Source organism: Staurois parvus, unplaced genomic scaffold, assembly GCF_062004578.1.
Source record: "Staurois parvus isolate SC_StPar_1 unplaced genomic scaffold, SC_StPar_1.0 ptg000172l, whole genome shotgun sequence".
NCBI lineage: Eukaryota > Metazoa > Chordata > Amphibia > Anura > Ranidae > Staurois > Staurois parvus.
This window is the reverse complement of record NW_028317968.1, coordinates 1,564,092-1,590,735: the sequence shown is the minus strand read 5'-3', so window position 1 is coordinate 1,590,735 and position 26,644 is coordinate 1,564,092. Positions and strand designations below refer to the sequence as shown.

At 40.1% G+C, this 26,644-nt stretch overlaps 1 protein-coding gene across 1 annotated transcript; it reads right to left on the bottom strand.

Moving 5' to 3' along the window:
• Positions 1-3,772: 3,772 nt before the first annotated feature.
• On the bottom strand, positions 3,773-26,314 carry SYAP1 (synapse associated protein 1). The gene is made up of 9 exons (XM_089676575.1): positions 25,969-26,314; positions 21,479-21,597; positions 19,742-19,808; positions 14,709-14,782; positions 10,393-10,532; positions 9,429-9,574; positions 8,582-8,640; positions 8,055-8,199; positions 3,773-4,486 (listed from the first exon to the last, which is right to left on the bottom strand). Exons 1-9 carry the CDS (start codon positions 26,198-26,200, stop codon positions 4,359-4,361), a joined length of 1,110 nt encoding a protein of 369 aa, XP_089532701.1. The 5' UTR covers positions 26,201-26,314; the 3' UTR covers positions 3,773-4,358.
• Between the last annotated feature and the right edge of the window lie 330 nt (positions 26,315-26,644).

Here is a 26,644-nt window from a genome sequence, read left to right as displayed (position 1 = left end):
TTCAGCGCTTGCTTATTTATGTATACCCCACCCCATTTTTCTGCTTCGATGTATTTCTTGAAAAAATAAATACAATTTTATATCTCTCTCCCTCTATATATATATATCTATCTATCACCAAAGATAAATCTTTCTATATAACAAGGCAACTAAGCCACACCCCAGTTGATTAAACGCCATTTAATAAGGCAATAATGTAAAGGAAAATGTACAGTTGTTTCAAAATATTTGAGAAAGTGATGTGAAAAATGGAATAGAACTCATCAATGCCTGTCTGCCCCTAATTAACAAAAGGGAATACAGCAATTTGTTTTCTAGAAAACTGCAGCAGATTCCCGTCACCTGGCAGTAGACCACTCACATCCCTCGATGTATGCATGTGCAGTCATTACGCTACACGAGCAGAGCATGAAGGGTTAACAACTGTCCTCCTTCCTGCTGAGAGGTGCGGGACAGACATGCAACTTCAGCTCTCACATTCTCTGTGCGGCCTGTCAGACATGGCAGAACAGAGAACGGAGTGCTCCTAAGGCTGGCTATACAATTTTCTTTAGATTTACCTTCAACTGTGTAGTGCAAAGGCCCACCTAATTGGATACAATTGAAAGTGTTGTTTAGGTTTGACCTCATATTATACGGTGTTTGGTAAATCCAAAACAATTTTCTAAAGAAAATTGTATAGTGTATGGCCAGCCTAAATGGGGCTTGCATCTATTTTGTTCATTAGGAGCAGCATCTTCTCCATTTCTTTATGTTTAGAAGTGTGGTGCAAGCTTGTACAACTTTGTAAATTCTTTGTAAATTCCACATCATTCACAAAATCTGTGAATGAAACAACTGAGTCCCATATGCCACCACAGTAGATTCATAGATCTCAATAAAGAACAAGCGCAGTAACATCACTACATTTGTACTTCATGAATGCTTTCTTCAGCCCTATTATTAAAAGTCCATACCTTAGTATGGAGAAATAGTCTGCAGGCACCTGAGAATTGAACTGGCAATCCGTTGCTGGTTGTAATGCCTTGCAGGCTCCAACACCAATAATAAATGCCATTTTGTTTTTTAACCCCTTCACGCCTAAGGATAAAACAAATCTTAATGTCTAAGCACAATTTTGCAATGTTGACATGTGTTAGTAAAACCATACATATCATCACAACTACTTTGTACATCCAGGTGGATTATACCTTGTTTTTTTTCCAGGACAAATTGGGCTTTCATTTGGTGGTAAATGGTAATGGATATCTCCTGATTTTTTTTTTTATTATCAAAGGAAAACTGGCCCAAAATTGTAAAAAAAATAAAATAAAATATGTTTTTTTTTAATTTAGCTGTGTGTTTGTTACTACCATAACCTACCACTAAAGAACCCCCAAAATAAAATACCAGCAATACCATGTATGTGTATGTTATTTGTTTGTACCCGTAGTACTGCCCAGAAACAATAGTGCACATTTTGTTTCTTTACTTAAATACACACTGACACCAATTAGAAAGAAAAAATCCTGACCTTTGACCCTAACCCAAACACTAACCCTGGCACTAAACTAGAGCAAACCTTCATCTAGGTATTTTTTGTAATATTTCTTTATCTTTTTAACAACATTTTTTTTCCTCTCTATGCAAGGAGTTATAGAGACACAATGCATCTCTCTCCTCCATTCATACAGAACAAAAAAAAAAAAAGGGAGGAGAGCGGACTATACAGTGACTGATCACTGTGATAGCCTCTGATAGGCCATGTGACGATTGTTAGAATGGGACCCGGGGCTCTCAGTGACACCCCGGTCTCTGTGCTGGGAGCACGCTGTGCGGCGCGCTCCCAGCAGAAAGACAGGTGCGCAAATATGCGGCCCACGGAAAAAAGCTCAGTTCTGTGAGGCCGGATATTTGTATGACTTCGGCACAAAGGGGTTAATCACCACTGGTGCAATTATTTATTTATTTCTTTTGCATACACTGTAATTAGCCTTTTATTTTCCTTTCTACACACACACGAGGTAGGAGCTACAGCATCATGACATCACGCCACCGGCACCATGTAGGTCCTGGTAGCCATCTTGGATTTCTGCATATGGTCAGTAGTTTTTGTTCTGTTCCCTATATGCTTGCTATACATGTTGGAATAAACGTACACCTTACCCAACAGTATCACGCTATTGGCCTCCTCTTTTCTGGGCTCTTGTGAGCTTCTAACCCACAGAGCTACAGGAGAAGAGTGATAGAGCCAATATTGACAGCGGAGTGAGCAGTGAGGGGGAATACATGCTCCTGCTCTTTAATGATATTCATTATTAAAGGGGCCTCCAGTTCATCTACTGAGAGCATTGTCTCTAAATGCGCATCTGGTGAGTGCGCAGTCTTTATACTATTGGTCACATCACCATTATACTGGATAGAACACCAATAACTGAAGATTATCAGATCTTCCATGCACCTATACTTGGACAATTTTTAGCACCATAAAGCACTATTGGTCACTATACAGCGACAGGTTTTATGATACCGCTGAGTCACCCTAATTTTGAATAACATTTTGCACTTTATCACAAGTCACTTTATTTATGTGTTTTATTTATATGCTGGAGATATGGAACCTTCACAAATGTGGTTATTTAGAGTTTTAGCGCTGCACCCTACTTTACATTGAAGATAGAAACTGATTGGTTTCTATGTAGACGTGAGCCTGATTTTGCACTCTCCAGCTTTAGGAAATAAACTCCCCTGTGGTCTACATTTCTGACAATGCCCTTATTCATGGATAACTTATTACTTAATGCCTTGGCTCGAGATTATCATTAAAACTGATAACTGCATACTAGATACTCCAATACATGGAGGCAACATAGAGATTTTGTTTACAATTATCTTTATGGGTCTCTGACCTTACCTGTAATAAGGGAAGCAGTTGCAGTACTAGATTACTAAGCTGGAAACATGGGTAAGTGTACCAAAACATACGAATAGAATAAAGGGTAGCTATACAAAGCCCAGTTCTGGAACAGGTAAAGCCTTACAATGATCAGGTGATAATCATGCCTCATGGGACTTCACTGGGACTAGTAACAAGTTTTTTTTTCTCCTTTTAAACAGAATGAGATTTTACAGGTGAAAAATGGCATTATGGCAATACAATACCAAAAAAAGAAAAATTACTCTAGATTAGTATAGAAACAGATAATAAATATGTTGTTTTCTGTAGTGATTTGATGTATAACTCCAGGAAAATATTTAAACACTTATATGGGAGCTGATTTTCTGAAAAAAACAAAAAAGCTTTGTCATTCTATTGAAACAGTCCTGAGATCTACATAGCCCTGTCAGATAGAACAGAAAGGTCAGTGGTCTGACTTTAGTCACCGTAGTTAAACATCAAAGCAAAGTTACCTCTCTGATTCCAGTCTGTGACTGGACAGTGTAGGAGCAGCAGAAGACTAAATTTAGTCTTTACTCTGTAGTTACCCCCTGAGAATAAAGAGATAGGTGGACAGTTAGTGTACAACTGATGCTAGAGAGACAAGAACATGTTTGGTGCTGGTCTGGACATTTGCTACAAGCATAGAGAAACCCAAGATGTGAATGGCTGTCCTTGTATTTGACATAGTAAATGTTGACCATTTCAATGTAAATATTGTTACCATACGCTCATATTTTGGAGTCTTCACATAGACAAGCCAACATATGCTACCATTACTGTTTAGGTCAAGTGGTTAAAAGGAATACTGAGGGGGTAAAAAAAAAAAAAAAAAAAAAAAAGACGCTACTAAAATTAAAATCATGTAAAACTTTTACTGTCGGTCTTAACCAATAATTGTATAAGGCCAAATAATTATACTCTGTAATGGTGTTAAATTAGAAAGAAAATGCATAAGACAATTCATTACCATAAAGAAGTAAACAATTGTTTGGCGCCAGGGGTGTAAAAGCTTGAACATTTAGAATTCATGTGCCATTTACTTTTCTACAGACCTAATCTTGAATATATTACATCAAGGAAAAAAAAAAACCACGAACAGATTGCATAACTTATAAACCCATATACCATACAGTTTTAAATCACTTTAGTTTGTTACATCATGAAATAATTCCATATGAAAAAAATAATTGTTACAATATAAAACCATAACAGAGAGATCATCTCCTAGGTCCATGTATTTCCAAGTGACAGCAAGTTCATCAACCATATTCCTTGAGTTTCTACATTTGGTGATGATCAGGAAAAAAACCACACAGATGTTGACAAGGTCACTTGAGCAAGTAAAGGCCATTCTGCCTTTGTGCGGGAATGACTGTAGGATTTTAAACAAGAGAAGAGATTTTTCTTTTAGTTCAGGCTGTACTCAGAGTGAGTGCAATTAATCCTCCTGGAGGAGTTCCTCTATCTCTTTGTCCCAGTTCTCATCCTTCATTTTGTCAGAGCCAGAAACTACTTCATATTCTTGAACCACTTGTTGCAATTCATGGATCCAGTCTTCGGACTCCTCTGAAATTCAGAAACCAAGAATTTTAACTATTAATCAATGTTCTAAATGATCTGTAATAAAACCCTAAAAATGGTTGAAAATGAAAGGATAAATTATAACAAACAGGTTGGTAAGTATACTTAACCAGTTCAGCAACTTTATGTTTGTAACAAAAGTTAGTCACATCCCAGCAGACCAAACCAACATCACCCACTGGGACAAAGAAAAAAAAAAAGTAATTGTAGGGCCAGGTTACCCACCCAGCTGTTCAATCTGGATTTTACTGATCACCTATGGAATGGGAATTCCTTCAACAATGTAAGCAAGATAATGGGTAGCCAGTTTACATCCAAAATGGATAAGCTGCCAATTTTGAGAACCCTCTCTACTTGTTTATATGTGAACATCCCTATGGGTCTGAGGTTTCCTTCTGAGATAGCACAACCAGCTTGAATATGGGCAGTTTACATGTCCAGGCTTACAGATCATTTTTGGGAGAGGGAGGAAGGAAGGATCATCACTCTGTTTAGATATAATTTCGCCACCCATTTTGATCAGAAAACGACCCTCTCCTATTCTGACTAGGAGTCGATAGCCGTAAATTCTGCACAATAGGAGAAACCTGATGAGACCCCATTCTAAAAAGTACATTAAAAAAATGTGAGTAGGACACTAAAAAATGTAAATTGGGTTGATAAAAAATGTCATTAAAATATGAAAATGCAAATATGGTAAAAAAAAAAAAAAACAACCCTTTTATATATCCATCTTAAGAAGAAAAAAAAAAACACACACACACCCCCACACGTTGGTTTTGGGGGGGGGGGAGGGGGGGAAAGAAAAAAAGTATATTCATTAATACAGAACTTTTCCCAAAAGCTATTTCCCCATTCTAAAAAGGAACAGATACAGTGGGGCAAAAAAGTATTTAGTGCAAGTTCTTAGGTGTCTAGGTGTCTTTTATACTGATAACAAGTTCAAACAGGTGCCATTGATACAGGTAATGAGTGCAGGACAGAGGAGCCTCTTAAAGAAGAAGGTACAGGTCTGTGAGAGCCAGAAATCTTGCTTGTTTGTAGGTGACCAAATACTTATTTTCCACCATAATTTGCAAATAAATTCTTTCCAAATCAGCCAATGTGATTGTCTGGATTTTTTTTCTCATTTTGTCTCTCATAGTTGAGGTCTACCTATGATGCCAATTACAGTCCTCTCTCATCTTTTTAAGTGGAAGAACTTGCACAATTGGTGGCTGACTAAATACTTTTTTGCCCCACTGTAGGTAAAAACCAAATGAGGCATTGTACGCTGTCTTGAACTATTGGAGGAGGTTAACTACACACTCAGCATTTTTTAAAAATACATTTAAAAACATGTACTTAAAAAGTGTATCTGAATCAAATGTAATATATTTCAGATTACAAGTGCTTAGATGTGCTGGCTGCATTAGATTTCTTCTTATAGATGAAGAACATCTGCAAGTACAGAAAAATGCCAGTTGATCATACCAGATTTCCAACGTCTGGGATTTCAGTTCAGTGTACAGAAAGGTACAAACAATGTTATCAGCTCTCACCAGTTCTTTTCCGTGAACTACAAAACACCTCCCCCTATGTTACTGAGATTAGGAGACCAACCTAGTGTGACAACAGTGCTCCTGCAAAGTTACAGTGAATGAGCGTGGTCAATCTAGGACCAGAAAGAGTAAAAGGATTAAAAAAAAGCATGAAAAAAGAAAACCAATGCAGCCACCACATCTGAGCTCTAGTGAGCTGCAATATATTACATTTTCAATCCTCTATTTATATACACTTTAAATGATTGACACCATTTTTTATCTCATGCATTTGTTGACGTGACTGTACTTTAACTGAAAATCTTTGTTGATGACAAGCTTAAAGTGGACCTAGCTTAAAGTGGACCTTCTTCATGTAAACTACATCCATGCTAAAGTAATATGCAGGTATATCACATAGATATATTCATTACCGCTCACAGAGATCCCAGTACACCCCCTCTAACAATACTAACAAGGCCTTCATTCTCTTTTCTCTCCAGAAAGACAGAGACATTTTTGTTCAGGCTTTATCCAGGATCTACTTCCTGGATTGACACACTAAAACACTGACACAGTCATGTAAATCCTGGAGCCTGTGTAGATTTGGGGGCGGTGGAAAGCTGAAGCTCCCTGCTTCAGCTTTCCACCTTGTAACTTGCTTTAACCCCTTCACACCTAAGGGTAAAACAAATCTTAATGCCCAAGCACAATTTTGCAATGTTGACATGTGTTAGTAACACCGTACATATCATCACAACTACTTTGTACATCCAGGTGGATTATACCTTGTTTTTTTCAGGACAAATTGGGCTTTCATTTGGTGGTAAATGGTAATGGATATCTCCTGTGTTTTTTTTGTATTATAAAAGGAAAACTGGCCCAAAATAGTAAAAAAAATAAATAAAATCATTTTTTTTTTTTTATTTAGCTGTGTGCTTTTTGTTACTACCATAACCTACCACCAAAGAACAACCCAAAATAGATTTTCCAGCTCTTGACGATTGCAGCAATACCACATATGTGTATGTTATTTGTTGTTTGTACCCGTAGTTAGCCCAGAAACAAAAGCGTGCATTCTGCTGTTTTTTTTTAATTTTACCTAAAACACACTGACACTAACTGACACCGATACCAATCCTGACCTTTGACACTGACCTTTTGACCTTGACCCAAACACTTACCCTGGCACTGAACTAGATCAAACCTTGGTCTATGTATTTTTTTCTTTTCTTTATTATTTTAATTTTTTTTTTTTTACCCCTCTATGCCAGGACTTAGAGAGATACAATGTATCTCTTTCCTCTATTCATAGAGAGGAAAAAAAAAAACACAAGGGGGCCAGGCCGATCAGAGGCTGTCACAGCGATCATGTGACCCGGAATAGGGAGTCCCGGGTCCCGATCGTTAGAACCGGACCTAGGGCTCTCAGTGACACCGGGATCTTTGTGCTGGGAGCGCGCTGTGCGGCGCACTCCCAGCACAAAGACAGGTAAGCAAATATGCAGCCCACGGAAAATAGCCCAGTTCTGTGAGGCTGCATATTTGTGTTACATTGGCGTCAAGGGGTTAACATTTCAATGTTGCAGTTTGATGGCTGAAGGATAGGAGACTGAGCGAATGCTTCATCTTGCCTGCTGCAGACTGATGACCTTTCAGCCTGGTCAGTCACTTGCCTGGAGCTCAAGGATTCAATTTAATTTATTGATAAACATTGGAGCATTGTATAACGGGTCATGTGACTAATTTATTTGTGCAAAGTCTACTTTAATATTTGACCTGGCTGTCTCCAAGCAGGTTGCATGTGTTGGGTTTTCTACGATAAAAATCAACATACCTTGAAGTGGCAAAAGTATAGAGGCATTTACAAAATTAAACAGATTTAGTGCAGAATAAATCAGCAAAAATACAAAAATAACACATTGCAAAGTGTAAAAAAACAACAAAAAAAAAAAAAAAAAAAAAAAACACAAACCACACATTCTGTACATACTCCTTTCCAATGCCAAACAATAGTACATTAAATTGGTCACCTTCTGCTGTGTCAAGCTCGTCCTTTTTGTCCAGCACAAGCTGTTCCATTTCTTTCCGTAGGTCTTCTTGGTCTATATCACAGGAATCAAATGCTTCACTCACAAATTCAGATACTTCTGGGCTGGTAGAAATCTCCTCTTCTTCCTGGGAATAGGACATTGGGGAAAGAAATAGATCTTTGGTACTCCATGAAACTAGTGTATTTGTGTAGTAACATAAAATAAACACAAGCAGTGGATAAAGCTGAAAAAAAACTGCCATTAGCGATTACTAGATTACATAAACATACAATAAATACTTTAACCATTTGTACAAAGAATAGCAAAACAAATAATAAATAATGTAACAGCAAATGATGACTTTGTTTTCTGAACACTAGCTAAAACACTGCAGCCTGTGTCAATAATTTTGAATGATGTAGAATTGATTTCTGTCGTGTTTTTTCATGATAGACAAACATGGTAGTAATCAGAATAAAAATGGCATGGTATTTCACAGTGATTATGCGATAGAGAAAATGAGTTACCTCCTGAGTTTTCATTTGATTTTTAATAGCAACAGGTGGAGTCTTTGGTCTGACAGTTTCTAAACAAGATCAGAAAGAGAAGAAACATGAGAACATTTGAGAATACCTGGGACCTAAAAGTATTGTTTTGACACTCTATGCTTCCTTCCTGAGTTGCACAGTTACCATGATCGATTAAGCAGCAAAGAGCTATTGATTTCCCACGATCATCTCAGCAGAGCTGAGTTTCTGAGTGCCTAAAACCACAGCTGCATTAGATACCAGCCTACAAAACCCTACCCCATAGAGCACCGTGTGCCCCAGCTATTCCAATCAACTCCTTCCAGTGAAAGCAGCTCCACTTTGCCAATTACCTCAACTCCCATAAGTCAACTCAAGGGTCTAGTCCCCCACCTAACCACGCAGCAAAAATGATTTCTGTCACAGGAAACTCCAGAAGTCTTGCCTTGACTCTTCCACAGACGAGATTTTAAAATTATTCATTAACTGTGTGTCTGTAGGCTGCTCACTTTCCAGTTTTCTTTAATTTGTTACAATGATTTTCCAACCTTATCATCAGAATGTATTAGTAATGATTTCCTATATGAATGCCAGACACTGCTTAAAATAATAATGAGTACATAACTGGATACCCGATACCTTCAGAATACCTTTAGCTACATTATACTGGAAGGGAAGACCAGCATGCATGATTACACGCAGTGAAGTAAATAACTCAGATAAATAAAAGTAATTAGTCACATTCAGACTACTACTGGCTATATTATGACCTGGATAATAACTTTCCCAGACAACCCTCTAATTACAAAACATATAATTCTAGTTACAAAAGCCATGTTTCTAGTACCTTCTAAACCACCATCATCGGTCTTGCCATTTGTCTTGTCCGATTTGCCTGTGGATTGCTGGGCTGCTAATGCAGTTAGTTGTGCAGATTGTTTTATTAGTGATACCCTGTAGAAATAGTTCCTCCAAAAGACTTCTTCTTTCACTCTGAAAAAAAATGGATTACCATAGACTTATAATACATTTGATTTTAAAGTGTTACTAAGCCCACAACAGTAAAATCAGTCTGCATATGCAGTAAAGCATGCTTGTTATACTCACTGTGGAACCTAAGGGGTTAATCCTATGCATTGTGTAAAAAGGCTGTTTGATCCTGTCTTCTCTGATTCCCCCCTTTTATCTCCTGATAAGACTTATCGTGTGGAGACACTCTGCACATGTTAGGTTTGGTGTGTATTGCTAGAAAGGTTTTGGGGGTTTTTTTTTTGCTTTGGAGAGTGCATGTGATCAGCACAGAGCCAATCAGCACTGGTCACACAGAAGTCAGGGGTTTTGTAGCCTCCTGGAGCTGAATGAAAACTCCTCCTACAAGCTTTAACCAGTGCTCTGCTGGACACTGATAGAAGTCACAAGACTGTTCTAACTGCTGATGAGAAAAGGTATTTAGCAGTTTGTATCTACTAAAATAATTGCATTTCCATGTTCTGTGTACTGTGGGAGACCAGATAGAGTGAATGCAGGGTCCTGGGTTTAGTAAAACTTTAAGGGGTTTATGTATTAAAAAAAATGCCGTACGAATGTTTTAGTGTGTACACAGGCACAACAAATTTTCACCATATGCTGTAATTCTCATCGCCTATGACTGATTGTCAGCTCCATCTAGGGGCCAGAATGCAGTATTTGTTTGTGATTGAGGTCTTTCACTCATTGTACGGCCAGTGATAAACAGCAGTGGGAGTCCCAGTGAAATGGAAAACAGATTACATTTTTGTTATGAGAAATGACAACAGATTCAGGTTACTTACAGTTTGGGGACAAGATCAAATCTCATACGGTTAAGCAGCTCATCTTCCTGAAGCATTACAAGAGCAACAGGGTACATCTGATCAAATTCAAAAGTAAAATGGACACCAGCAGGAGGATCTCTGAGGAAGTTTCTTCGATCCTAAGATGTCAAACACAAACACTATAATATGAGCAAGTTACAGAGATAAAAAATAAAGCCAAGATAACAGAAGTGTTACTGCTGTCTGCATATTCCACATCTTCCAGCTTTGGAACACACTGTTCACATGAACGAGACTTCATATATTCCTAGATTGTAAGCTCCAAGGAGCAGGGCCCTCGAACCCCTTGTGTATCGCATTGTATTGTTGTACTGTCGCATGTTCTGTCTCCCATTGTAATGTACAGCGCTGAGCGAACTGTTGGCGCTTTATAAATACTGTATAATAATAATATACACTCACCGGCCACTTTATTAAGCAATTGCTTGGTAACACAAATTGCTAAATCAGCCAATCACATGGCAGCAACTCAATGAATTTAGGCATGTAGACATGGTGAAGACGACTTTCTGAAATTCAAACCGTGCATCAGAGTGGGGGAGAAAACGCGTAGAGGCAGTCGCCGCCAATAATAAAGCTCCTGGCTTCGATGGCCTTTCTATTGAAATTTATAATAGATATGGCCAGGCCATGCTTCCGGAGTTGGAGGAGATGGAGGAAGCCTTTTCTCAGGGCTCCCTCCCCGATACCATGCAGGAAGCAATTATAGTGATGATTCCCAAGCCTGGTAAAAGATGCCACACTCCCAAAGTCATATAGGCCAATCTCCCTCCTCAATACAGATGTTAAAATTCCTGCTAGGGCGTTAGCCAACAGACTTACAAATTATGTTTCAAAACGGATTCATCCCAACTAGATCTACAGCCACGAATATTAGAAGACTATTTCTTAATCTGCAAATACCTGCTGACGATTTGGGTGGGAGAGTGGTGTTGTCACTCGATGCTGCTAAGGCCTCCGACAGTGTGGAGTGGCCTTACTTGTGGGTGGCCTTGCAGGCATTTGGAATAGGCCCCATTTTCATAAAATGGATTCAATTGCTATATTCTTCCCCAAGAGCTAGGATCAGGAATAATGGAGTGCTATCGGAGTCGCTTAATCTCCATAGGGGCACAAGGCAGGGTGTCCGTTATCTCCGCTGCTGTTCGCCCCGGCAGTGGAACCACTTGTTAGACAGAATAACAACATTACTGGTTTTAGACAGGGTACCAGGGAAGACAAAATTAGCCTTTATTCTGATGATACTTTATTATATTTAGGTGATACACAACAACATCTGATTACCCTCATGGAATTGATCTGTTTCTTTGGCAGATTCTCGGGTTTTAGAATCAATTGAGACAAATCTGTTCTGCTTCCATTAGACCCATTAAAACAGGAGTTACCCCCTGATGCCTCTAAAATTAACGTTGTTGACTCCTTTAAATACTTAGGAGTTCTTATTCATCTTGTAGTGTCTAGATACTTTGAATTTGGGCCCTCTGCTAGCCAAATTTAATCAAAAGTCTGCTTGCTGGTGTAGGCTCCCCCTAACAGTAGTTGGCCGCTCTAATTTGATTAAAATTACCTGGGCCCCTCAATTATTATATATCCTGCATAACTCTCCCACTTGGATATCACAAAAATGGTATAAACAGGTTGGTGCTCTATTCCAAGAACTTGTCTGGAAGAAGAAATCTCCCTGAATTAAACTATCCACACTTCAACCAGGAAGGGATGCTGGTGGACTGGCCATCCCAAGCCCCAAAATGTATTTTTTGCTGCCCAGCTTCAGCAATTTCTGGGTTGGGATACCCTTGATTTCGCAGACCCTATTCAGGTGATTTTATTATCCATTAGGTCTGAATACTCTCTGCTTTCCCAGATAGAAGCTGCAATGTTCGCATCATCCCAACACTCTCCCACACTGTTTCTTTTCCATCAGTTATGGTCTGTTAATAAGCTACTGAAATGCGAGGGTTTTACTGATAGTACCCCACACTGGAATAACTTCCTCCTTCTGGATGTCAACAAATTAATGGTTTTTGGGATGTGGCAAGAAAGGAAGGTAAGATATTTGTCCCAATTGTATGAAAGTTGAGTTCCACCTGAAAATAATAAAATAAAAGTTAGCACCTAGAAAACCATAGCTGCTGACTTTAAAAATACAGACACTTGCCTGTCCCTCGGTCCAGCGGTGTCCTCACCACCGCTGGTTTCACCGACTGTCTTCTCTCCTTGGTGCTGGCATCTTTAGTGTGGGCACCCGGCTGTGACAGTTTGCGGCTTCACAGCCGGGTGCCCACTGCAAATGCACGAGAAGTGCTACGCTTTGTGAATGGCCCCGTAGTCTTCTGGGACATGTCACGCATCCCAATAGACTACGGGGAGGGAGGGGGGTGGGCTGGAGGACAACTTCCGCTTCCAATTGCCTAGGCGATAGCAGAGGAAGTCGGAGTGGGTACCTGTCAAATTCGGGTACAAAGGCTTAAAGTGGAACTTCCTCTTACAGTTGAGACATGCCCTAACTACCCAGGCTCATACATATAATACAGCACAAAAAAAAAAAAAAAAAAAAAAAAAAAAAAACATCCAATCTTACGGTTGCTTAAAGGAACCAATTCTAAAAAAGGGCTCATTTCTCAATTATATGGGACTTTGATGATGGAGATACACTCATGCACATCTATCCCGGCTAGAAGGGGATGGGAGGAAGATTTAGGACCACTGGCAGAGGAGCTGTGGGAGCAGGCGTTGAAGTCCCTCCCTATGGTATCTTTGTTGCCAACGCAGAGACTCACCCAACTTTTTATACTTCATAGGGTTTATCATACACCGGTTAAAAATTGTACGGATGGAAACGTAGAGACACATATTTGTGTCCTAGATGTGACAGAGGTCCGACAGGTCTTATTTATTTGCTATGGAGATGCCCGAAACTTCATAGATATTGGCAAGATATTGTCTCTCTCATATCCTCCATTTATCAAGTTACCTTGTCCTCAGAACCTAAAATATGCCTGCTTAATATGTTTGATGAGTCTATTGTACCCATGGAGCTGATGCCTTCTGTCACTAGTTTATATAGCACGGAAATTGACAGAACAAAAATGGATATCGCTCAGCCCTCCATCCGTAACAGAATGGAAAACTCAGGTTAACAATGTAATCTCCAGAGGAAAACTAATATTTCAACACAGAAACTGTATTAGAAATTTTAAATTATATGGGGTCCCTGGCTGGCAACACCCGGTTTGGCTCCGCTCCATATGATAGCAAATAGATTGTTTTCTCTATAAAACGCATAAGGGCCTTAATTGTAAGATATAACAGCTGGAATTTACAAGTTTGTGAAAAAGACAAGTGCAGCTAGATACAATAGGAAGGAGAAACTGAATTGGGTCAACCTGTGCTGGTGTAATGGGCTTATTGTTGTAGGATATATGTTCACACGGTGTATTTACTGATTGTTGTTTTATCACTGTATGACTATTGTCTTTGTATTGTTTGTAATGTTGTGCATTTGTTTGTTAAAAAATTACATCTTCAAAAGCCAAATAAAAAAAGATCTGATTTAAAAAAAAGAATGGGGAAGAAAAGCGATTTAAGGAACTTTGAACGTGGCATGGTTGTTGGTGCCAGGCGGACTGGTCTGAGCATTTCAAAAACTGCTGATCTTCTGGCATTTTTTTGCCCGATTAGCAATTTGTGTTACCAATTGAACAGGTATACCTAATAAAGTGGCTGGTGAGTATGTCTAGCTTGACAAATTACTCTATAAACACGGTGCATTTTTACAGGTACACTGTAATTATCTGGCGCAACCCGGACACGTGCCAGTGGAAAGCTCCAACCTAATCCCACAAAACTATTCCACATAAAACTTAAGGGGGAAGTGAATGGACAAACAATAAAAAACAGAACAGTTACCACATACTGTAAGCTGTAATACTGTAAAACAGTGATTTGTAATCAATGCAGGTTCATTAGTCACGGACCATTCCTACAATACAACCAACTCCAGCATTTAGTATAGTGTCCCTGTATATCAAATCCACATTTAGTATAGTGTCCTTGAAAATTGAACCAGCATTCATTATTGTGTCCTTGAATACTGAACCCACATTCAGTATAGTGTCCATTAATAATGAACCTGTATTCACCCCAGAGAAAGGTGGCACTAAAATAGACTTTACTAAAAGGCACTAATTGAAAAAGTTGCTTGTCAGGAGATGGCAAATTATTCCAATTTCAGACACTAAAACACTTCATAGGTAAATGAAAGAAATTCTTACTGCGGACAGGGCCAAAATCTGCTGCTGAATGGTTTCCTCTTCGCTGTACCCAACCCAAGGAGGAACTGCGGCTTCTAGTAAGACAAAACAAATATATGGTTTATGCTTCTAGTACCTGGACAAAAAACAATAGACTCGGGAGTTTCAGATAGGTTAGCAATGAAATCCAGGACATGGCAGCTGTCCATAGACATAAGATGGCAGCTGTTTTCATGCTTATGAGTTCCTAGCATAACCTCTGCACAACTGTTCTCAGCAGAAACAATAAATCAGGCAGACCTGTTCCAAATGAAGTTGTTCCCACCATAACAAGTGGTGCGATTAGCATAGGCCTGCATCATTCCTCTCCTTATGCCTCCCCTCTTCATTAACCTAGTAGAAATTCTCAGCCTGAACAATCATATTTAGGAAAGCGTTGAAAAATGGAACTGCCTCTGGTTGCCAGATCATACATGTCCAGCCAAATGCCCTCTGAAATTTGAGGCCAGGGCTAATGGAGAGTTAAAATGTAAGAGAATGTGAAATCAATCATAGCTTTCAATATTTGTTAATAGTAGGTTGCCATCACTATATCAATTGCCTTTGATTACATTAGAAATCTAATGCTGGTTAAAAAAAATGCCTAAAAAGTGCCTTTGTAAGGCAAGTCTAGTGTGGAATTATTGCAGGGGTGGCGAACAAGTTAGACACAAAGAGCCAAAATTTTAAACTGTGAAAGTCAGAGAGCCACACCACGCAGTGACCTGCCAAAACAGACAAACACTCACACAAAAACACATAATTAAAACCATATTATTCACCATAACACTTTCTTCCCCTTACAAAACACAGGGATGACCAGAGACTGCAGACAGGAAAGGAGATGACCAGAGACTGCGGACAGCACAGGGATGACCAGAGACTGCGGACAGCACAGATGACTGCTGACCTTTGGGGAGGTGGGGAGCGGTTACCTGAATTTGACAGGTACCCGCTCTTACTTCCGCAGAGTTTTTGTTTGATCTTACCTGTTCCTCGATCCAGCCGCGCGCTGTCTTCCCGGCTTCTGTAATGGCGCTCAGCATGACAGCCGGGTGCCCAGTGCGCATGAGCGAGAAGCACTTGCGCTTTGTGATTTGTCTGGCGGCTTCTGGGATCTGTCATGTGTCCCAGGTACCGCCTTACCATTCACAAAAAGCACCGCTTCTTGCGCATGCGCACTTGGCACCCGGCTGTCATGCCCAGTGCCCACACTACAGAAGCCGGAAGGCAGCGCGCCGCTGGATAGAGGAACAGGTAAGATCAAAGAAGAGCAAAGAGCCGCATTCATTTTGGCCAGGAGCCGCATGCGGCTCGAGAGCCGCGTGTTTGCCACCCCTGAATTATTGGATCCTATGGAGCACAAAATCCTGCAGATAATGTACTGTGGCTTTCTTCACATTCACTCCCCATTTGCTCACTTTGTCTGTATTCTAGCATATGTAAAATGCAAAATAAATCAATAACCAAAATCCAGTTATTGTATCATTGCATATGTATAAATATCAGCTGTTCTTTGAAAGGGTAAATTGCAATAATGCAATTTACCCTTACAAATCAGGCAGCACAAACAAACAATGGAAAAGAAAACACAGCAATATTCACAATGACATGCTGCACTGGTAAAACTAGCTAGGCTAACATGCAGCACAACACACTATTCAGAGCCATCTACAGAAGAATAATAATGGTCACATTTGATACGTTCTCTGGTCTCAGATCCTCAACTGGTGGTAAACACACTAGTGTACTTATAAAACTTAGAAGGTAATTTGCAATAAAAATCAGTCAGTCATTCTGATACTGCAAACTAATATTATTATTGAACAACCATATGTATGTACACTATATTGGGACACCCCTCCAAACCATTGGATTCAGGTGTTCCATTCACCTCCATGGCCACAGGTGTATAAAATCAAGCACCTAGGCATGCAGACTGCTTCTACAAACATTTGTGAAAGAATGGGTCGCTATCAGGAGTGAATTCAAGAGTGGTACAGTGATAGGTTTCCACCTGTGCAGTAAGGCTGGTCATACATTATACAATTATCTGCAGATTTTTGGTTTAGATTTACCAAAAACCATATAATAGGAGGACAAACCTAAACAACACTTTCAGTTGTATCCAATTAGGCAGGCCCTTGCACTACATAGTTGAAGGTAAATCTAAAAGGAAATTGGGCAGAAAATCTGCAGATAATTGTATAATGTATGGCCAGCCTAAGTCTATCCGTGAAATTTCCTTGCTACTAAATATTCCACAGTCAACTGTTAGTGGTATTATAACAAAGTGGAAGCAACTGGGAACAACAGAAACTCAGCCACAAAGTGGTAGGCCATGTAAAATGACAGAGCGGGGTCAGCGCATCCTGAAACGCACAGTGCACAGCAGTCACTGACTGTCTGCAGAGGCAATAGCTAAAGACCTCCAAACTTCATGTGGCCTTCAGATTAGCACAACAACAGTACGTAGAGAGCTTCATGGAATGGGTTTCCATGGCCAAGCAGCTGCATCCAAGCCTTGCATCATCAAGTGCAATGCAAAGCGTCGAATGCAGTGGTGTAAAGCACGCCGCCACTGCACTCATAGCAGTGGAGACACGTTCTTTGGAGTGACATATCATGCTTCTCTGTCTGGCAATCCGATGGACGTGTCTGGGTTTGGCAGTTGCCAGGAAAATGGTACTTATCTGCCTGCATTGTGCCAAGTGTAGAGTTTTTTTGGGGTTTTTTTTGCGTCAGCATACCAAGACATTTTGGACAATTTCATGCTCCAAACTTTTTGGGAACAGCTTGGGGATGGCCCCTTTCTGTTCCAACATGACTCCGCATCAGTGCACAAAGCAAGGTCCATAAAAGACATGGTTGAGTGAGTTTGGGGTGGAGGAACTTGACTGGCCTGCACAGTCCTGACCTCAACCCGATAGAACACCTTTGGGATGAATTAGAGCAGAGACTGTGAGCCAGACCTTCTCATCTGACATCAGTGCCTGACCTCACAAATGCGCTTCTAGAAGAATGGTCAAACATTCCCATATACACACTCCTAAACCTTGTGGACAGCCTTCCCAGAAGGGTTGAAGCTGTTATAGCTGCAAAGGGTGGGCCAACTCAATATTGAACCCTATGGACTAAGACTGAGATGCCATTAAAGTGCATGTGCATGTAAAAGCAGGCATCCCAATACTTTTTGGCAATATAGTGTGTATTGCCAGGGTTGCCTGGGTAAGCACCATCATCCCTAAAATCACGGATGAGCAACAAAAATTCTTTAACCATGGGAATTTTAAGGTGCCTACAAATACAATGCATATACAACACTGTTAAATTCAGTTTATTCCATTCAGAAAAACATATATGGCATACTTCTCCCAACATTTTTTTTTTTTTTTAATTTATACACAGACATATAATCCATAAAAAGTTTCACAGCATGTCATTACCGTTCCCACCTTACTCAATACCACTTGACTGCTTTCTTATTGCTGAAACATAATAGTATAAAAGTTCATAATGGCTCTGGCAGGGAGAAATTGAATGATTTTGGCTTGACGCGTTTCGTTGGTGCCAAATACGCAATTTCTTCAGATTCCATGAAACTATAGAAAACATCAATATTCATTCAAACGTAATTACAATATCAATAAATATCTTTGTATTATATACCTTTATTGTAGTAACACCAATACTGGGATACTGATTGGGTTATTTGGGATCCACGTAACATACCAAACAAAATTGTTCAATTTTTCCCCGTCAGAGCCATTCTGAACTTTTATATTCTCAAGCTTCAGCAATAAAGTTTAAAATGGCTATGGAAGGGGATAATTGAACGATTTTGTCACAGCGCATTTTGTGGGTTGCAACTAATCAGGATCCCAATATAGGTGCTACTACAATAAGGGCTGGTTTACACCAGATACAGTCCAGTGCGTTTCTTTCTGCATCAAAAATGCATGCACAGTGTTTTCCATGTATTCCAATGGCCCTAGTTCACACCAGTGCAGTCAGTTTCTGGAGCAGAAAAAAAACAAAAAAGTAAAACATGCTGTATTTTTTTATGCGCAGAACTGTACTGGAACACAGCAAAATGCATGAAAAACGCACCGGAATGCAATGTGCACTGTAAGCAAAAAAAACGCATCCAGAGTGCGCCCTTAGGGTAAATGATATTACAAAGATTTATTGGCATTTCATTTATTTTTTTTTAATGTTTGTTTTCTATAGTTTCACTTACACGCAGAAGCTCTTTCAATACTGAAAATATTGTAGGCTGTAAATTAGGGTTCTTCAAGGTTCACAATGTTCTGCACATGTTCTACACTCTGCTTTATTCAGATGCTGGAACTTGAATTTTTGAATGCCAATGTGACAGAGTCACTCACCCAGCATTTAGATGAACTTCCATGAGTTCATGTGCTTCCTGGTTTGTGTATGGGTAGAAATGGTCCCACAGCAGCAGCCAATACACAGCATTAATGTCCCTTGAAACTGATGCGCATGTGTGCAGTTATGACATATGTTACAAGGGGCATGCAGAGTTTAGAGATGTATTGCCTGTAATATGAACCAAACCACCTAGGATCATCTGGAACGATGACAAAAAGGCTCGCTGTAGGTTTATTTGCAGCGATCGTCTTACTAGCAATGTTGTTGATACTCTGGTCAGTATTCTAAAGTGTAAAAATGCACTACAGTTCCTCTTTAACATGAAAACTTATCTGTCCTCAGTACAAATAACACACAAACAAACTTTTGGGTGGTCGTTCCAAACTTACTAACACTTTAGCCCTTTTGTATTCTGTTATTATAAATCAGCAGGCACAGCTTACCCTACCATGGAAAGGGTTAATTTAGCCTCCACAAACCTGAGACAATATTTGAGGCCTCTTTAACATACACAGCTATAATTTAATAGATTATAGGTTATATTATATGAAAATAAACTCAGAATTTAGGTCAACTATGGCTGCATACATGGAATGTAGTAGATAACAAGCCCCATAATATACCTGTCTTTTTTACATTCTTCTCCAGTACAAACTTGTCCTGTTCCTTCTGAAAATCTCCAATAATTGTCTGAAAAGTTAAAAATAAAGAAATAATTTCATAGTTTGCAAATGTTAAACAATTCTGATTTTCTATTCTTAGAATTACAGCGAACTCTTCCAAAAACACTCACTTGTGTAATGAGGACTATATCTGTAACATACAAATGTGACAGGGCTAGGACATAGAGAAAGCAAATTTTATATTACACAAACAACCTCCCAATTCACCAATTTATCCACCAAGTGGACATTAGCTAACTGTCTCTGTGTCACTCTCAGTGGATTTCAGAAGTGAGTGAATATCCAAGCATTTTTCAACCAGGCTGCCCAGGCACCCTGGGGTGCCTTGAGGTTTCTTCAGGGGTGCCTTGGCAAAATGTCTAAAAATTGCCCAAAACTTGTATACATGCCAGCGGGTTGAACAAGCCTGCCTTTTAGTTACACAAAGCCACAGGTTTTCATTGTGCACCATTAAGACCTTCTAGCTGCCAGCATCCTGACATCAGTCGATAAGGAGGATGACGGTTGCCTGCACATCATCTTTGTTTGACTCTCCCCTGCCCCTCTCCATCAGTGCTGGGGTCACATTATCTCAGTGATGGAGAAAAACTGAGGGAGAAGAGAAACATTGGAATACTAGTCAGTACCAGTGTGCAAAAGTGTATTTTCTTTGGAAGAATAAATCACCTCTAATGTTGGGTGTCCTACATGTGTGAATGTTGCTGCGTTATATAAAACTATTAGAATCATTTTTTACATTTAGAATGGGGTGCCTCAGAACGGTCTAAAATGTTAGAGGGTGCCCTGACATTGTCCATAATTTTAAAGGATGCCTTGACTGAAAAAAGTTTGAGAAACACTGGACTATCCCATTATTTCTGCACACCTTTAAATGTCTCCTAACATCTGACTTGTCTTGGGAAAAAGATAACTGGCTGGGCTGGATTTTTTCCCACCAGTCAATATTATTCCTTGAGATAAGGGTAGCATCACAGGTGCACATGCATGACTGGTGAAGAGATATAACAGCCTGGCTTCTGAACTACAGATGTGTAGAGGAATGTGAAGAGGAGTCATCACAGAAATCACTGCTTACAGGCAGCAAGGGACCATGGGATATGTAGTCCTTAGAAATGGAAAGTAAACAGCAAAGGCAAAGCTGCAAAGCATGCAGGGAATCCAGGAAGTTGTGGGACGAGATGACCAGCAGACAGGCAGCACTCACAACATGAAAGGAGATTTTTCAAGTAACCTTATATTGGATTGTCAATAATAAATATTGTTTGCTGATATAAAATGAAAGCATCTCTCTTTAGGCCTGGTTCACACCAACACATTGTGCTTTTTTCCATTTTGTTGTGCTTTTTGCATGCGTGATTTTGCCGTGTTTTGGGGTTTTTTTTTTTGTTGCTAGGCAGAATAAAAATGCAAAGTGCTGCAAAAACGCACTGCATTCATTTCAGCAGCTTCCTTATTAAACGCTCTTTCAGAAAAAACACTGCTTTTTGCGTTTACAAAAGTCCCTGACCCTTTCCATGTTGCATAGGAAACCATGTTAAATGGACTGTCGTGCGTTTCTGAAAAAAGTACTAAAAAGCACATTGGTGTGAACCAAGCCTTAAAGCACATATAGCTCAGGAAGCCAAACACCACCTTCTTTTTATATATACACTCTATTGTAGAATGTTAACACAATACCTTCTCAATGATGCCATCAATTTTTCCTTCTTCGACCGACTTCTTAATGGTGTGGGCAGTTTCAGCAACTGAATCAGATAACTTTTTTGTGGCCACTGAAGCAAAATTCAGGAGATAACCTAAAAGGAAAATCGTAAAAATTACAAAAATAAAACAGCAGAGTACCTAAAAATACATGTAAAAATGGTACAATTTACAAAACATGTGAATTTCTAATTTTCCTGCTCTGTTAACTATTATAGGGAAACAAAACACATATAAGACTTGGGGTAAAGGTACATTGTAAAGTGTGGAATAAAAAAGGTATTATAAGAAGAGTCCTGTCATGTATTTTTATGCAATGTTATAGCAATGCCTAAAAAGAGGTGGAAGGTGAAAAATATTTTTTTAGTTTTGCTGGAGCAGGTCAATGTTCGCTAATGTGATAGATATATATTTATTTATTTCACACACTGCTGCACATGCTTTATGACCACAAAGGGTGCCTTGGTTTATTGAGCCAAATGAAGCATTTATTAAAAAGCTATAAAATAGTGAGGACAGGAGCAATTATTCATTTTGATGTTGTAGCTATTGTTCTTCATAATGTGCCCTCTCAAGTGTTCATGCCAGGAGCCAGCCCAGTGCACACAAACACAATTGTCACCTGTAAAAACCTGAAGGGTGGTGGCAAGGTAATCAAAAGGTTTTAGCAGTTAGAATCTGCTAGAATATAATAATGAGACTTGCTAGGAATAGATGGTGACTTGTATTTGAAGCTACATCATCCAGATGTCATTCTCAGCCATGCCTTTGAAGTGTAGTGCCAATAAAGCATGTGCTTGAGTTTTCAGACCCCTGATATGAACATGCTCATTAGTTCAGGTCAGAGACCCACCAAACAGTCCAGTAAGAAGAAGCATGGCAGTCTTCACCTTTAAAGTGCAACTCCACTTCTGCTGAGGAAAAAACATTTCCATCTAGGTGATCTATGTACACTGCAGGGATTTTAACAAACTTCTTTCTTTAGCTTTTGTTATTCTGAAGAAATAGCAGCTTGTTTGTCTGTGTCAATGTGCAGAGTGAACGTGAATAATTTTATAATTATCAATAAATCAGCTACACTTGCAGGGTTCTCATGAGAAAAGTAGCAATGTCTGCATCCCTTTATGCAGGCCATACATAGGTCGAATTCCAAATGAATTTTCCTACGAAAATCGTAACTAAGAATTTTTATTTGAATTTGGCACAGTTAGTGGGCTGCAACATTGAACGATTTACATGTGGCTTTCATGCGGCCATCAAATTTGAGTGATCGGGCATGTTGGAATTTTTTTGCAAAAAGAACAAACTTCTAATCAACGATGGAAAAAATCGCGTGAGACAGATAAGAAAAGGAATGAGCCTGAGCTTTGACCTGGAAAGAAAATGATTTTCTGTAGCAACATGAGGTGAAATTGAAAGCTTGGTTGGTCAAATTTCAAAATCAATGGTGGCATCATTGGAATACAAAATGCACAAAAGTTCTAATTTTTTAAAGAAAGTTCATTCAGAATTCTACCCAAGTAAGGCCTGCATAAGACATGATTTCCCTTTATGGGTAGCTCAACAAAAATGAAATTTGTTTTGCAGGAAATGCCCAAAATCTGACTTGTATCTTCTGGGAAAATCAGTGAGCCAATGACAAGGAAGAAATTACATTTCTGATAGGCATTTCATACACCATCTGTGTACAGAATGCCTCCAGGTTTCTAAATTGCATTGCATTTTACAGATAATTACAATGCTGTAAACTGAAAAGCAAAGGTCATTTTTTTTATAACAAATCAATCATAATATGACTTATGTATCAACTATATACGCTATATTTTCTTTTTGCAATTTTTTTTCCCCATGAAAGTGGAGTTACCCTTTAAGGACACAAGTGCAGTAGTAACAGCCCCTACTTTTATCATGACAAGCTATCTAGCAGGCAAACCATTTTCACATTTGCGTAGCATGTATTTAGGAAGATGGGTATTGAGCTACTTCTATGACTGGTGATAAAATCAAAGGAGCAAATAACATATGCTGGGGCCTTATGTCAGACGTGTCAACAGGAACTTGTGAGGACAAAGATCGCCAGAAACCAGCAGGAGTGAAAATCAGCAAAGTTTAATTTCAGGAAAACTGATTCTTAAAAGTCATATTGGGCTAGTGTTGTTGCCTCAGATGACTGCTATGCAACACCTGCAGGGTTGCTAGGGGTGCTCATGTTGCCAGTAGTAGTCCATTCAACATAGGATCTTCCAGCTGGTGCCTTCTTCCCATCTTTTACAGGGAGTATAGCAGGACTCTGGCTTGGTGCCACATCCATCCAAAAAGGGTCTTGTATTCTTTTTTAGTAAATTTAAGGCTTTAAGCTTTCTGTGATTGGATGAATGTAGAGCAAGACATTCATTTGCCCCTCCTCTATGTCTTGTCCAATAACAGAAAGACCTGCATTCCCTGAAAAGAATATGAGACTTTTTTTGGATGGAGGAGGTGCTGAGTGAACAACCTGCTATACTCATTGTAAGAAATGGGATGTCGATGAATCACCAACTGGAAGATCAAAGTTTTCAACATTTTCTTCCTGGAGTCCAGCTTGAACTGAAATTATATATTTGCCCACCACTGGTATTAGAGCAAGAGTTCCACTCACACTGTAAAAAAATAAAAGTCAGCAGCTACAAAAACTGTAAAAAAACAGCCACTTACCTGTCCCACGATCCCACAGTGTCCTCCCCGCAGCCCCTTTCACCAGCCGTCTGGTGTTCCAGGCACTGGCATCTTCAGTGTGGGCACCTGGCTGTGACAGCTTGCGGCTTCACAGCCGGGTGCCCACTGCGCATGCATGAGAAGCACTGCGCTTACTGAATGGACCTGTCACTTGTCCCAGAAGACTACAGGGAGGGAGGGTAGGAGGACAACTAACACTTCTGATCGCCTAGGCGATCGCAGCAGAAGTGGTAGCGGGTACCTGTCAATTTCTGGTACCCGCTCCCCAAAAGGTGCCAATCCTTAATGGGGAGCGGCGACCAGTCTTTTGGGTGGAGCTCTGCTTTAACTAAAAAAGCAAACCTATAGGACAATGGCATCTGAGTAAAATCATTCTGATTTTAGGTGGATGGGTAAGTCAAACTTACCTTCAAGCAGAACTGAATTCCAAAAGAAAAAAAAAAAAGGGGGGGGGGAGGGGGATTACTAGGAGGCAGGTTTTTTTTTTCTTGACAAAAGACATATGTAAAGTCTCTTCTATGAAAACATCCTCCCTTTGTTCCTAGCAATTCTTCATATGGTGTGTATCCACAGTGCACCACACACTCCCAACCATTCGGATGCCAGGAATGGCTCTGAGCTCCAGAGATGATGTCACTCCTGTGCAGAGATTACATCATCCATGGCCACCCAATGACTGAAGAAAAAAGTGACATGACACCTGGAAGAAGTCATGGAGAAGACTCGGCACATCATGACAAGAGGATGAGAAAATCAGCCAAAAATGAAAAGGGTTTTGGAGCGATTGTCCGATAATCTGATCGTTAGTACACAGCTTTCGAGAGCCAATCATGACAGTTCATGTGAGATTATCCGAAGGCACAAGAATGAAAATTTCTCTCAGAAGATTGATCGATTTTCAATCAGTACAATATTAACCCATTAAAAAACAAAAATCAACCAAGACCATACATTGCAGAAACTAAAGAATACATTACAACATCATGAGAGTTGTACTCTCTTAGAAGAATTTTTAAAACTTTAGTAACATATTCTTTTTTGATATGAGACCAGAATGCAAAAAAACCCCAAAAAATAGACAATCGTTGGTCCGATATTCTCATCATGTGTACCAGGCTTTGGAGTGACCTGTTGGGATTATACTGTGCCTGTGTAAATATTTTCCAGCACACCACTGATCTTCAGTTAAAGTCCAAACGTTTTTTTATAGAAGAGAAATGATATTACAGCAAGTGCAATGTCTCTGAGCCACGCAGGACCTGTTCGGGATTCTGCACGGCTCCAAAATGCTGCACTTCTTTGCTGTGATTCCTCTTCAATAATAAAAAAAAAAATCTTTGGGCTTTAGCTGAAGATCCAAGGTGTGCTGGAAAATATTTACATTGTTCTGTCCATGGTCCATTGCTACTGAGCCTCTGAGGAACATATGTGATGGGAATATTGACCATTACATACACTGAGTCTGTGTTCTCTCTTTCTCTTGATGACTGATGGCAGAAACTCCAGCAGTTGTCACCAAAACAGAAACAGCAGGAAATTCTTCCAATGGGGACACTGCTGACTTTGGAGAGATCTCCTCTCACTTCCTGTTGTGTCTACAGGACAGGAAGTGAAGGGAGATCTCCTCAGTGTTAACCCTTCCCTATACTGAGTGTTGTCTGCAGATACTCGTTAAACACAGAAGTATGGACGTACGGCGAGGCCAGTCAGACTGCAGTGAAGATGAGGGGTCACCCCCTGAGAACACTCACTGCCGAAGCCTTTGGCTTGTTTGATGAGCACATCCTCAGGTTCCTCGTGTGGAGGAGGCGCCTCTTCCTCCTCCTCCTCAGGTTGTACACAGACCCTCTTGTCTTCCCCCCTCTGCTCGGTCACCACTTCCTGCTCGGCGGCTCTCTGTCCAGCCAGCTGCTCCTTCTCCTCGGCAAACTGTATGTCCGGTTCGGGGTCCAGGCCCAGCCAGCTGCCCAGCCCTCGTAGCATGTCGGCTGCACGGCCCGAGCCCCCAGCACTGTTCGATGACGATGGTTGTGTTTATCTTCCTGTCCGAAGCATCAAAACTTCCTCGTCTCAGAGCGTTACGTCAACAGCAGCGATGCCAACCAATGGCAAAGAGTGTAGAAGTCATATGACCGGCTTAGCCTGCCCCTCTCGGTTGGGAACAGATTCATCCGGTTCCGCCCCCAGCAGTGCGGGGCAGGTGACACGTGACTGAGAGAGCGGGGAGGTGACAACAGGCACATGTGTGAAGAGCTAAGCTCACATTACAGATCCTTGTGATTACCTGCATGTCAGGCTGACCCTGTGCCTTCTGTACTGGGAGCTACTGACCCACAAGCAGTATTATTATTATAATAATACAGCATTTATATAGTGCCAACAGTTTAAGCAGCTCTTTACAACACGAGGGCAGACAATTACAATACA